General features: G+C 33.2%; 1 protein-coding gene across 1 annotated transcript in view; it reads right to left on the reverse strand.

Moving 5' to 3' along the window:
* The window catches only part of LOC132725438 (signal peptidase complex subunit 1-like), an 18,970-nt gene continuing 5,922 nt past the window's right edge, over positions 1-13,048 (reverse strand). Inside the window, exons 2-4 of the mRNA XM_060710575.1 lie at positions 2,663-2,722; positions 909-995; positions 1-350 (exon numbers count right to left, since the gene is read on the reverse strand). Of these exons, the coding sequence (XP_060566558.1) occupies positions 222-350; positions 909-995; positions 2,663-2,722 (276 nt within the window). The 3' untranslated portion in view covers positions 1-221. The remainder of the gene's footprint in view (positions 351-908; positions 996-2,662; positions 2,723-13,048) is intronic.

Below are 13,048 nucleotides of genomic sequence, written 5' to 3' on the forward strand. Positions count from 1 at the left end.
TGTGAAGACTAGAAAATTGATTTTATTCTCTTAAAAACACATAATGGTAATCTTACTTCAACATATGTAATATTAAAATGACTAACAATAAATAAATGACATCATCATTCTTTGAAACATACATAAAAAACAACTTTTATCCATTACCAAAAATAGAGAAATAATAAACATGGTCATATCATGAAAATGTCATAATAAATGTTTGAGAGTTATTGCACGCATTATTTCTTTTTCTTTGATTTCTGTGAGGACTGTTGTGCTGAAGTGCTTCCAATCTCCTCTGCTTCTACACGAGATTTCTGCCAGTTTAATGGAGTATTTCTGAACATGGGCCATGGTGGAAGTGTTAACTGTCAAAAATGAATTATACATTATCATATTGAATAGTTGAACATATTAAAACTCATGATATTGTTCATGGTAAATGTTTGGTCACAAGTCACACCAGCATGGTCAAGATACTGTACCTAAATTTTAATCAATACATTTAACGGGACTACTTATTCCTGCCTCATTCTCTCAAATCCAATCCAATGGATGTCTGTGTGTGTGTGGGGGGGGGGGGGGGGGGGGGGGGGCGGGGTTTCATGACCCACTCTGAGATTTGACTATTTTGCATAAAATATAGTATTACATCAAGGTTGGACATTAACTCTTGTCTTTTACGGATAAAAAATCATGCAAAAATTTTACATCAATGCACTTTAAATTTATATATATTTCCGAAATAATACATAGTTTAAGAAACAAGAAAAGCTAAATGAATGGAGATTATCTTACTTGGACAAACCTTTAATACTGTACTACGACTACAAACCTCCAGTAGAACTTGCCAAGTTAACAATGATATAAATAAACAAAGTCAACAAATATGTAACAAAAATAGATTAACTGTATCAGTAACTTACCAGGCATGATATAACAAATCCAGCTATAAGAATATACATGGTCTGTGAGAACTGCTGACAAATATAACCCCATATAAATCCAACAGTCTGAAATTATAAATTCATAATCATCAACACTGATGAAAACTTAAACGCTGCATCAGAAACATGTTGCAATACATTATACAGATGAGTTTGTGAAACATGTATTAAGAGATTAATACCTTCACCTTATCATCTTCCGGCCCTACTCTGACGTGTATTAATGTCTTTAATACACTTGGTATATCTAATAGTAGCATTTAAAAAAGCAACAACAACAAATACTTTGAAGTTCTTTCGTTGAAATTCTTGTCTACACTTCTACTGTTTTGTACAGAGATGTTTACTGTTTGTGTGTTCAAAGCAGTAGAATCTAGAAGCAAGTTTTATTTTCATTTGTTTCAGAATGAATTTAGTATTATTTCTTCTTCAATAGTAACAAAAATGTGTTTGTACTAAATACTCTTAAGCTCTCACAATAAAAATAAAGTGATTCGTGCTGACAAACTACTTTCACTTTTACAGTTAACTGCTTGATGACGTAAAATATGACGTCATTGTTTCAGTTTGTGCACGTGCACATGTTCTGCGGGCTGATAACTAGTTCTCGGCCCCGGGCCGCAAACTCATAATAGGTCACGTGACACTCATAATCAGTTGAAATCATAGGCAATTTTGTTACTATATATAGTACATTTGTAACAAGTGTATTAATTACTTTTAAGACAGGGGCAACAGACATTTATCATTTTAGGGGGAAAATTTCAAAATACCTACAGACTGAACAGCAACCAGTGAAGATGATGATCAGACAGCACGGATGTGCCAGTGATCTTCATCTACACTAGTTGCATGGGTTAATGCTGACCTATTCATTATGATTTACAAGTTGCTGGGAATGACATTTTTTCAAAATGGGGGAAACACTTTAAAGAGCCATCAAAATTTGCTTTGGGAAACTTACCGGACAATCCTTTAAGGTTGCAAGAGACAAAGTTTGGTGAGGTATCAATTGATAAATTAAAGCAACCTTCAGCTTTTCTAAAGGTTAAATATGTTATTTTTAGATAAATCATTTCATATAATTGAGTTATTTAAGTAGAAAATGAAATTTGTCATCGATAAAATAAATAAACAATAAGGAATCCACTTGATACCTATAATCTACCGGTCTGCTCTCTATATGTTAATTAGTAAAGCTTACAATTTGTTTCCAGATATTCTATTTTAAGAAACAATGTCACCGATGCACTATAAATAGTTCTCAGGACACTGTTTTGAAGAGGGCCTAACAGTGATATGATGCACTTTTCCAAGATAAAATTTCTGAAATACTTAGTATGAAACAATACAGAATATATTTATAGTCTATTTATACCTCCAGTTCTAGTGAGGGAAAACTAATTAAGTGTTTGAAACGAAACAAGGACCTTTAAGTAAGTGTATGTTACGGAAGTTCAACTTTAATACATTAACACTTGCATCACTACTGACTAAATTTAAGAGGTCAATATACTTAATTCATATTAAATTGTTGAGAGATTCTGGGAATCTTTCAATACAAGTCGAACAAACTTTGATTTTCTTACTAAGAACTGCTTATTAGAGTGTTCTTTACAAGGTAACACGGTTGGACTTTCTAGTCAAATTATAAATGATGCCAGATCAACATCTACAGAGCTAAATTTTCTAATATCTCTATAAATACCGGAAAAACAATTTTATATACTTACTGCAAACGTAATAATGATCAACTGAAACATTTTCTCCGCTTTCTTCTGGCCATTGAAGTCCTGAAATATATAGTGGTTAAATGTGGTGAACTGTTGATAGAAATAAAGATAGGCTTAAAGTGTATTTCTTCTGGCCAACAAAGTCCTGAAATATATAGTGGTTAAATGTGGTGAACTGTTGATAGAAATAAAGATATGCTTAAAGTGTATTTCTTCTGGCCAACAAAGTCCTGAAATATATAGTGGTTAAATGTGGTGAACTGTTGATAGAAATAAAGATATGCTTAAAGTGTATTTCTTCTGGCCAACAAAGTCCTGAAATATATAGTGGTTAAATGTGGTGAACTGTTGATAGAAATAAAGATATGCTTAAAGTGTATTTCTTCTGGCCAAGAAAGTCCTGAAATGTATAGCAGGGCTCATCCTGGGGGGAAATTTTAGGGAGAAGTGACTTCCTCGCGAAAATTAGGGAGAAGGGAAACAACCCAATGCATTAACATGCATGGCTATACATCCTTTAATTATAATATAAACACAATTAACATCACTTATAATATTTCTCCAGTTTATTAATTAATAATAGATTAATTAGTAGTAGATCTGGCAATGGTATCTAAATGTTTTTGAGCTGCAAATATGAATATAAAAAATTATTTTTGATATCTATTGATCAGCTATTTATAAGCTTTCTCTAAATATGTGTTTATATATTTTCATGTACATTTGTTGATAATAATGTGTAAGAAAAGATATGATGATAAAATCAATTTCATATTTTTTACTTTCCTCACTTTTAATAGAAGATGATGTCACATTGGATATTGATTAATAATATCTGTTCTATTCTGTTCTGGTAACAGAAATTTCTTTCAAAGTCCTGAATGTTGTAATGTCATATTTATATGCATATAATTATGCTTATAAAACAATTTTCAAACATCAAAGAATATGTAAAATATGTACTGCAAACATTTGTGCACATTATATTTGATCACTAAAATTACATACATTCATTTCTTATTGAAAAATTTGACTGAGAAATTGTAGAAAATTAATTTCTAATTACCTCCCTTTATTTTCATGAAATGTTAAATTAGGTAATATCTTTATAAATAATGCTTTTTAAAATTTACAATATTGATAAATCTTAATCTGAGCGTCATATTTACGACATTAAAACAAATATATATATTGAAACAATAAGAACACTTCTTTCCTGACAAATTTTGTTGTTATATACGTTACATGATATACGACCGATATGTAGTTTAGCCGGGATGTCTTGCCCACGTGCGTAAACTGTGTCAAATTTGGCATTTCTACAAAGAGAACAATGCCTAACACCCCCACTGTCTACAACATACCAATCGCATGGCTTTCTTAAATTTTCGCGTAGGTGTAACTATCAGAATCAGTAACTTTCTTACTGCTCGGTTTCGGCATTTCGCCTTGTAGCCATGACGTGAGCGACATAACAATTTTACAGTAAAAATTGATGTTAACAGACTGAAATCATTCAAAACTATGATTAAGTTTTTAATCCGGTCGCTGATCATTAATGAAATTGATTATTTTTAATTGACTAACAGTTTTGTGATAGCCGTGAAAAATCCATTGCACATCGACTTTACTCGGGTTAAAAACCCACCATCGAAGTGCATCGTGTATATCAATTTGGGAAGATTGCACGTGTTTAGATAATCGGGGAAAAAACAATGTATAATTATCGCCAAATCCCGTATTAAACTCGCAAAACTATCACACAATTATACCGTTTCGGGCCGATGCTCTCATTATTTATTGTTTAGAGTAGGCGGTCTATCGCTTCGCTTACAGGTGAAGGGTAGTATAAAGCGACGCTCTGATTGGATAATGATAATTAGCGGTCGTCATATGGGCGGATACAATCTCTGCTCTTTACATCGCTAAGTAATTACTATTTGGGAATTAAGATTTTATCGGCGATGTTGAATTCTCTTTGATCAGTCGGAAGAGCGAAATTGGAATATACACGGCGAAGTTTTCGCCTGAATCGCCCTTCCGGATGATTTCGAGACGTTTCGGCCCCAAGACATATCGGCCCCAAATTACCCAAGACGTTTCGGCCCCGGACGTTTCAGCCCTTTACCAAATGGGCCCCAGAATAAGTACTGTGTTTTAAACCGGTATATTAAAATTTCATAGTTATAATAATCAAAAATGACAATTTTCATGAAGTGGAACGCCAATTTCCAAGTACCTTGAAAGATTTACGATACCTCTTATATATTTTACATAAAATATTAAATCTTTACCAAACCATCAACGATTAGATACTTGTTGCATTTAATGTTAACTTCAATGTTTATAAATATATCACAATAAATAGCTACTCGTAATTATTTCCTTGATATTGAAAAATCTAACACATTTAATTATCAGGTAAGGAAAGTTAGTTGTTCATGCACGTGAAAATCGAAACATTCGGTCATGTAATTTTACAATGAAAAGAAAACAGAAGCCATAATATCTATAATTCTTTTGTCACTGTCAACATTGTTTGATTAAACTAATTAATAAATATATAGCAGGTACATAGCATTTATAATTTGGTTTCAGTCTTTCAATCACTTTTATAACATCTAGCATCTATCATTATCTAATAACAATAATTCAGGAGATTATAGCAAAACGTTTTTTTTTTTTTTTAAATCTTTTGAAGTTTTCTCTGATATTACTTACATAAAGCTATACACAGTTAATTAGTTACACCTTAAAAAAATACGTAGGCCTATAGTTTAATTAAGATAAAAAAAATAATGCTTTCTAAGGAATAATTGTAATTAACTTTCTTAATCAAGAAGTTTTAGTGGTTTGATTTATAAATTAAGGATTAACCTGCCTTTATTGTTTGTTACACATTTAAAAAAAAAACATTAACTATATCTAAATGGTTCAAGAGATCAAAAGATAATAAATAATTATTTAATTAAGAATTAAAGTGTCAAAATTGTTTAATTGTAATTAAATTAATTGTTGTTAATTAATTGTCTGTACTATATAGTAGGGCCGAAACGTCTCGCGGAAAAGGGCCGAAACGACCAGGGGCCGATTTTTCCACTGGGGCCGATTTGGTTTGTGGCCGAAACGTCCTGTTTGCTTCCGGATGAGCCCTGTATAGTGGTTAAATGTGGTGAACTGTTGGTAGAAATAAAGATACAGTATGCTTAAAGTCTATTTCTTCAGGCCATTGCAAAGTCCTTAAATATATAGTGGTTAAATGTGGTGAACTGTTGATAGAAATAAAGATATGCTTAAAGTGTATTTCTTCTGGCCAACAAAGTCCTGAAATGTATAGCGGTTAAATGTGGTGAACTGTTGATAGAAATAAAGATAAGCTTAAAGTGTATTTCTTCAATAGAACATGTTTAAAAGTTTTCTATTTGGCCCCAAAACGGGCCAATCAAATTATTTTGAACAAATTTGATAACAGGTTGGGGGCATGATGGTGAACAAGTGTGCAAAGCTTCAAAGCCATATGTCAATGGACTTATATTTGAGGTGGTACGCAAACTTAAACATAAGAGGTTACATCAAAGCCAATGCTCCTGTGACTAGTATAGCTCTACTTATTCAGCAAAAAAACAAGGAAAATTTAGACATTTAACCTTTAAGGTCAAAGTCATTATGAATGAAGGTCAAGGTTAGTCTTGTCTACTTGAATGTTCTGTCCCAAGGGTTGTTGTGACCAAGTATGAAGACAATACACAAAGAACCTAAAAAGTTATGATCAAGGTTAAAGTCTGCGTACAGCTATGGCAATTGCAATGTTGACATGACTGTCAAAATTTGACAAAAAAAAGTCGGGCTAATTATCAATGCACAATATTCATACCAAAGTAAGCATTATGAAAACTATGTCAGTTGTTAAAACAATAAGCATTTTTTTCTGAATAAATTGTGTTTTCCACAATTTTAAGATTGCCTATGGCTGAAAAAAAAACAACAATTTTTATCTACCTGTAAATTTTCTGACGAAAATTCCTTTAAAACAATATTCAGGGGACTGCCATATTTATATTGTTATTTCCAAAAGGTAAACCAATTTGAAAACAAGACTCATGATCGCTATCGTGCCAACAGCATCATTATATTAGCAGCATATCCTGCTAAATGATATCATTTTAAGAGGAGATTACTCTATAGTTATTTATCTTTGTGAGTATGATTGTACATGCAATAGTCTTTAAATAATTTCATATCATATGTTGTCCTACCAATTTCTTTATTGGTTAAATAGATAGAACTTTTTATATACATGTATATTGAGTCTAGTATTTATGTTCCGTCTATTGATTATTATAAAAGGGGCAATAATCAAATTTAAGTTTATAACAGGAAATGTACTATAAGAGTTATTTCCCCTTCATATTTTCATTTAAAACAAAATGAGGAAATGAAAAAGTAAATTTCCACATTTCTTGTCGAACAGAAAGTCAATACAATGGTTTGGTAATTTCACAAGATAATATCCAATCCAACTTTCAAAGTAAGTTAAAAATTTATTTTTATAATAATACACATAATTTCATCGGCAGTTTTAAAGCCTTAAATAATAATCATAAATGTAACTTTGATATACAAAAAGGTTACACAATTCGAAGGGACAAAATTCAATTATTATAAACTATAGTAATAAAGCAAGTGAGTAATTTTTCTTCTTTTCTTTGTTTTAATACAAACATGAGCTGCCATGTTAAATCTATGAATGCCTTGAAAAGGTTTCTTAACCCATTACGTTATATACACGCCTTTTAACGCCTTTTTCACACACCCCCCCCCCCATTTTGTTGTCTCAAATGGTGAAAAAATGCCTTATTTAGGCCCCCAACACTTGTTTTTGTTTGAGCAATGTTGTTAAAAAAAGTGACCTCTTTTTTGGCGCGGCCCCCCAACCAAAAGAGGGGGTTGCCAGAAGGGGGATGTGCCCTCTTCTGTTTGGGGGGTTTGAAGGGGGGTGGAGTCCCCCTCATCGCCAAGAAATTTTTGGACTTGTGAGAGGCTATAAATGACCCCAGATTCAGGGCTCATCCGGAAGGGCGATTCAGGCGAAAACTTCGCCGTGTATACTCCCATTTCGCTCTTCCGATTGATCAAAGAGAAGTCAACATCGCCGATAAAATCTTAATTCCCAAATAGTAATTACTTAGCGATGCAAAGAGCAGAGATTGTATCCGCCCATATGACGACCGCTAATTATCATTATCCAATCAGAGCGTCGCTTTATACTACCCTTCCACCTGTAAGCGAAGCGATAGATCGCCTACTCTAAACAGTAAATAATGAGAGCATCGGCCCGAAACGGTAAAATTGTGTGATAGTTTTGCGAGTTGAATACGGGATTTGGCTATAATTATACATCGTTTTTTCCCCGATTATCTAAACACGTGCAATCTTCCCTAATTGATATACACGATGCACTTCGGTGGTGGTTTTTACCCCGAGTAAAGGCGATGTGCAATGGATTTTTCACGGCTATCACAAAACTGTTGGTCAATTCAAAATAATCAATTTCATTAATGATCAGCGACCGGATTAAAAAACTTAATCATCATAGTTTTGAATGATTTCAGTCTGTGAACATCAATTTTTTCTGTAAAATTGTTATGTCGCTCACGTCATGGCTACAAGGCGAAATGCCGAAACCGAGCTGTAAGAAAGTTACTGATTCTGATAGTTACACCTACGCGAAAATTTAAGAAAGCCAATTCGCAAAAATCTTGCTATTGGTATTTTGTAGACAGTGGGGGTGTTTGGCGTGGTTCTCTTTGTAAAAATGCCAATTTTGACACAGTTTAGCACGTGGACAAGACATCCCGGCTAAACTACATATCGGTCGTAAATCATGTATCATGTAACGTGTATATATCTACAAAATTTGTCAGGAAAGAAGTGTTCTAATTGTTTCAATATATATATTTGTTTAAATGTCGTAAATATGACGCTCAGATTAAGATTTATCAATATTGTTAATTTTAAAAAGCATTATTTATAAAGATATTACCAAATTTAACATTTCATGAAAATAAAGGGAGGTAATTAGAAATTAATTTTCTACAATTTCTCAGTCAAATTTTTCAATAAGAAATGAATGTATGTAATTTTAGTGATCAAATATGATGTGCACAAATGTTTGCAGTACATATTTTACATATTCTTTGATGTTTGAAAATTGTTTTATAAGCATAATTATTTGCATATAAATGTGACATTACAACCTTCAGGACTTTGAAAGATATTTCTGTTACCAGAACAGAAGAGATATTATTAATCAATATCCAAAGTGACTTCATCTTCTATTAAAAGTGAGGAAAGAAAAATATGTAAAATTGGTTTTATCATATTTTTTCTTACACATTATTATCAACAAATGTACATGAATATATATAAACACATATTTAGAGAAAGCTTATAAATAGCTGATCAATAGATATCAAAAAATAATTTTTATATTCATATTTGCAGCTCAAAAACATTTAGATGCCATTGCCAGATCTACTATTAATTAATCTGCTTTTAATTAATACTACTATTAATTAATCTACTATTAATTAATAAACTGGAGAAATATTATAAGTGATGTTAATTGTGTTTAAATTATAATTAAAGGATGTATAGCCATGCATGTTAATGCATACACATTGGGTTGTTTCCCATCTCCCTAATTTTCGCGAGGAAGTCACTTCTCCCTAAAATTTCCCCCCAGGATGAGCCCTGAGATTGATCATAAGGTAACATGTAACCAACGCTGAAAAGCATTTGACTCTATCTCAATCCATTGAGAAGTTGCAGCACTTTGAAATCAATTTTGATGGAAAAAATCAATGCAAAATAGTGATTTTTGGCAATTCTGAGATGTCCCCTCGTTGCCATGGTAACAGAAAATTTAAGCCTGAGCATGTTGTTGCAAGGGCAATGGTCCAGTCAACATTTGTGCCAAGTTTGATTAGTGTTGAAGCAGTTTTTATAGTATTATAGCAATTTGAACTTGTAACGGGAGACTTTTCAATGAAAACAGCCATTTTTCACAAAATGCTCATGAAGTAATGGGTTAAGTATTGCTGCTATTGCAGTAAGGTATCATGATAAGAAAAGAGAATAAAAGTAACTACATGTAAGTGCTTAATATTTTACATGTGAAATGAAGTTAGCAAACTTACCACCTTGACCTTAGAGATAGGGACATGGGTCTTAAGACGCAACACATTATCTTGATGTGGTAGACATTTCTGCCAAGTCATTTTTGAAATCCTTTAATGTATGATAAAATTAGAGTCTGGACACGATGTTGTACCTTTAAACTCTAAATGTGACATTGACCTTTGAGGTAGGGAGGTAATTCTTCGATGCAACATATTGTCTTGATGTGGTAGACATTTGTGCCATTAGTTATGTTAAAATATCTCTTAATGCATGACAGTCACATTCCAGACCAAAATGAGCCACGTCATGAGAAAACCAACATAATGGGTTTGCGACCTGCATGGATCCTGATCAGACTGAGCATGCATGGATCCAGACCAGCCTGCGCAGTCTGATCAGGATCCATGCTGTTCCCTATCAGTTTGTTTACTTGTTATAGGGTCTGTAAGCCAACAGCATGGATCCTTATCAGACTGCACGGATGCGCAGGCTGGTCTGGATCCATGCTGGTCGCAAACACATTATGTTGGTTTTGTCGTGACACTTGTAAAGTCGTAAGTTGAAACAAAGAGGAAGAAAATCCACCACATCAGTAACAATTTGCCGCAATTGAATTTAAGAAATAAGTATTCAGGAAACAAAACCTAATAAAAAAAATTCCTGATTTACTGATACACTGACATCAAAATTTTACATAATAAAGATAGAAAAATATCAATACAAATATTAGTACATGTAGATAAGAGGAACAAAATGAGAGACAAAGTTAATCTATATAATATTATTTATTGATCAATATCTAACTCAAAATTTCATAATATCGAAACCGGATATCCTGTACTGTTTTGTTCTAGAACAAAAAATTCAAGGACAAATAAATAACAAGTCGAAGTTTGAGACAAAAAGATATAAAGGCTGACTGAAACAATTTTTCATTTTACTAATATATTACAGAATGTTTCAAGAACCTGGCTACAATGAAAACCTATCACTGAGGTTATGTGAGGTTTTAGATGACATTGGTGTCAATGAAAGAATGGTAATGAAAAGGAGGAGAGTGAACATTTTGAAAGAGACTATAACTAATATCAGGTACAGGTCAACTGGTAAAACTGGAACTGTATATCATCTAGGTAGTCAGACTGAAGGTACAACTACTACAGGACTTCATTCAGACATTGATGTACTATTCTGTAGCGATGTTGTCAATATAATACAAGACTGGTCAGAGTGGGAACATGCCAAGAAAAACTTTCTCATGATAAAAGATGAAAACACTACCCCTGGGTATTGTTTCTTACAACTGCTCCGAACTGATGAACCTCTTCCTGTCACTGTCATTCCTGATGAACACCATGTAAGTGATAGAATTGGAAGAGTATTGTATAAAAACACAATATTTCAAGGTTTCGTTCCAGGTGCTGTGGTTCATGGACCATCACTGTCAGTTATTAATCAGGCACAACATAGATTATCTGATTTCGATAATGTGTTAGCTTTTTCTTGTAAATCATGGCCTCAATCAGCATCAGGTTGGTTAGAGAGACAAGGTATTGGCAGATGGCCAACACAAGACATGAAAAGATATGCAGCCAGTACTGGGTGTTTTGTTGTTCCAACTGGAAGTAAAGTTAGTGAATATCCTGAACTGGAATGGAGAATATCTACAACATTGGCAGAAAGGTGCCTAATACTTAATCTAAATATAACACAAATAAGGTGCTATGTATTATTGAAAATGATTCAAAAATCCTTCCTAAATCCTACAGCAGAAATTAATATATCAAGTTTCTTGTGTAAAACAGTTTTATTACATTGTATAGAAAACACAGAGCCAAGTATATGGAAAGAAAACAATTTATTTACATGTTTAACATACAACTTATTGGAATTACACAGCTGTGTACAGAATGACTGTTGTTCTCATTTCATTATCCAAGAAAACAATTTGATGGCAGGACAATTTACAGCTGAAAAAAAACTTGAACTTTCCAAAAATATAACTGATTTTATACAGAATGCTAGACATGGGTTACTCAGAATTGATATTGATGATCTTGGTCAAAGACTGCAAGTTAAGCTGAACATGGTACCATATGAAGCATACAATTTTCCGTCTCCTCTTGAAATATTTAAAAATCAAGTGACCTTAACCTATATACAGACTGCAGGTCATACAAGTGGATGTCATAAGCTTGCTTTAGCATATTTACACAATCAAAAGATAAGGACAATGAAGCAATCTGTTGGTAAACTAATGGCCTTCAGTGACAATGGTAATAGATTAGAACATGCTGCATTCAAGTTTCTAGCACCTTTAATTTTTACCACATATGGATCTGCCCTGGCATCATCCAGCATTGGTGAAAATAATCAAGTGTCACCTGAAGCATTGGTTTGGCTTTCAGCTGGATCAAACTCGGATATCTTTTCTAGCAGACTTAAATTGGCTTCAGTGTTCTACTGTACAGGAAATATTGAGAAAGCTGAACTAATTCTAAGACACACTGAACAACAATATATCTTTAATTCTGTGCCTTCTGTATCTGTCTGTACCTGCTGGAAGAAACCTCCACCAACAGTAACAGCAGAATTCATGAGGGTATGTGGTGAACAAAGTGAGGACTGTATCAAACATATAACAGCATTTTGTGTCAGATTTATACAGGAAGAAATCAACTGTGTTCCTCATGAACTACAATATGAAATGTTCAGATCTACACAAGATGACAGGATACACAGGAATAAATGTAGTGACTATTGGATGGACTGGGCTGTAATTGATTCTCTACCTTTCCTGTTCTTTCTACAACACAAGATCTACCACCGTCTACAAAGACATCAAGATCAACAACAAGCACTATGTAAACTTATAACAACCATAGTAAAAGCTAAATATCTTGGACATAGGGAAACAGCCCTAAATATTTTAGGGCAATGTATGGAGCAAGAAAACAGACCTGAACAGGCATTAAAATGCTACCTGCTTTCTCTTCAACAAAGAGCTAGAAACAATGTAGCAAGCTTACATATATGTAAACTCCTTTCAGGGGTTGTGGCTGGTCGATAAAAAATGTGGTCACTTAGCAGAAAATATTAAGACTTGAATTTCTATTGATCATTGGACATTTAAACTAAAAATATGTCCATAGGACACAGGTGCCCCCAACGCCCTCTGTTCTGTCAATCTTAAGACTCTAGGTC

The sequence above is a fragment of the Ruditapes philippinarum genome, unplaced genomic scaffold, assembly GCF_026571515.1.
Source record: "Ruditapes philippinarum isolate M1 unplaced genomic scaffold, ASM2657151v2 ctg5539_1_1_1_1, whole genome shotgun sequence".
Lineage (NCBI taxonomy): Eukaryota > Metazoa > Mollusca > Bivalvia > Venerida > Veneridae > Ruditapes > Ruditapes philippinarum.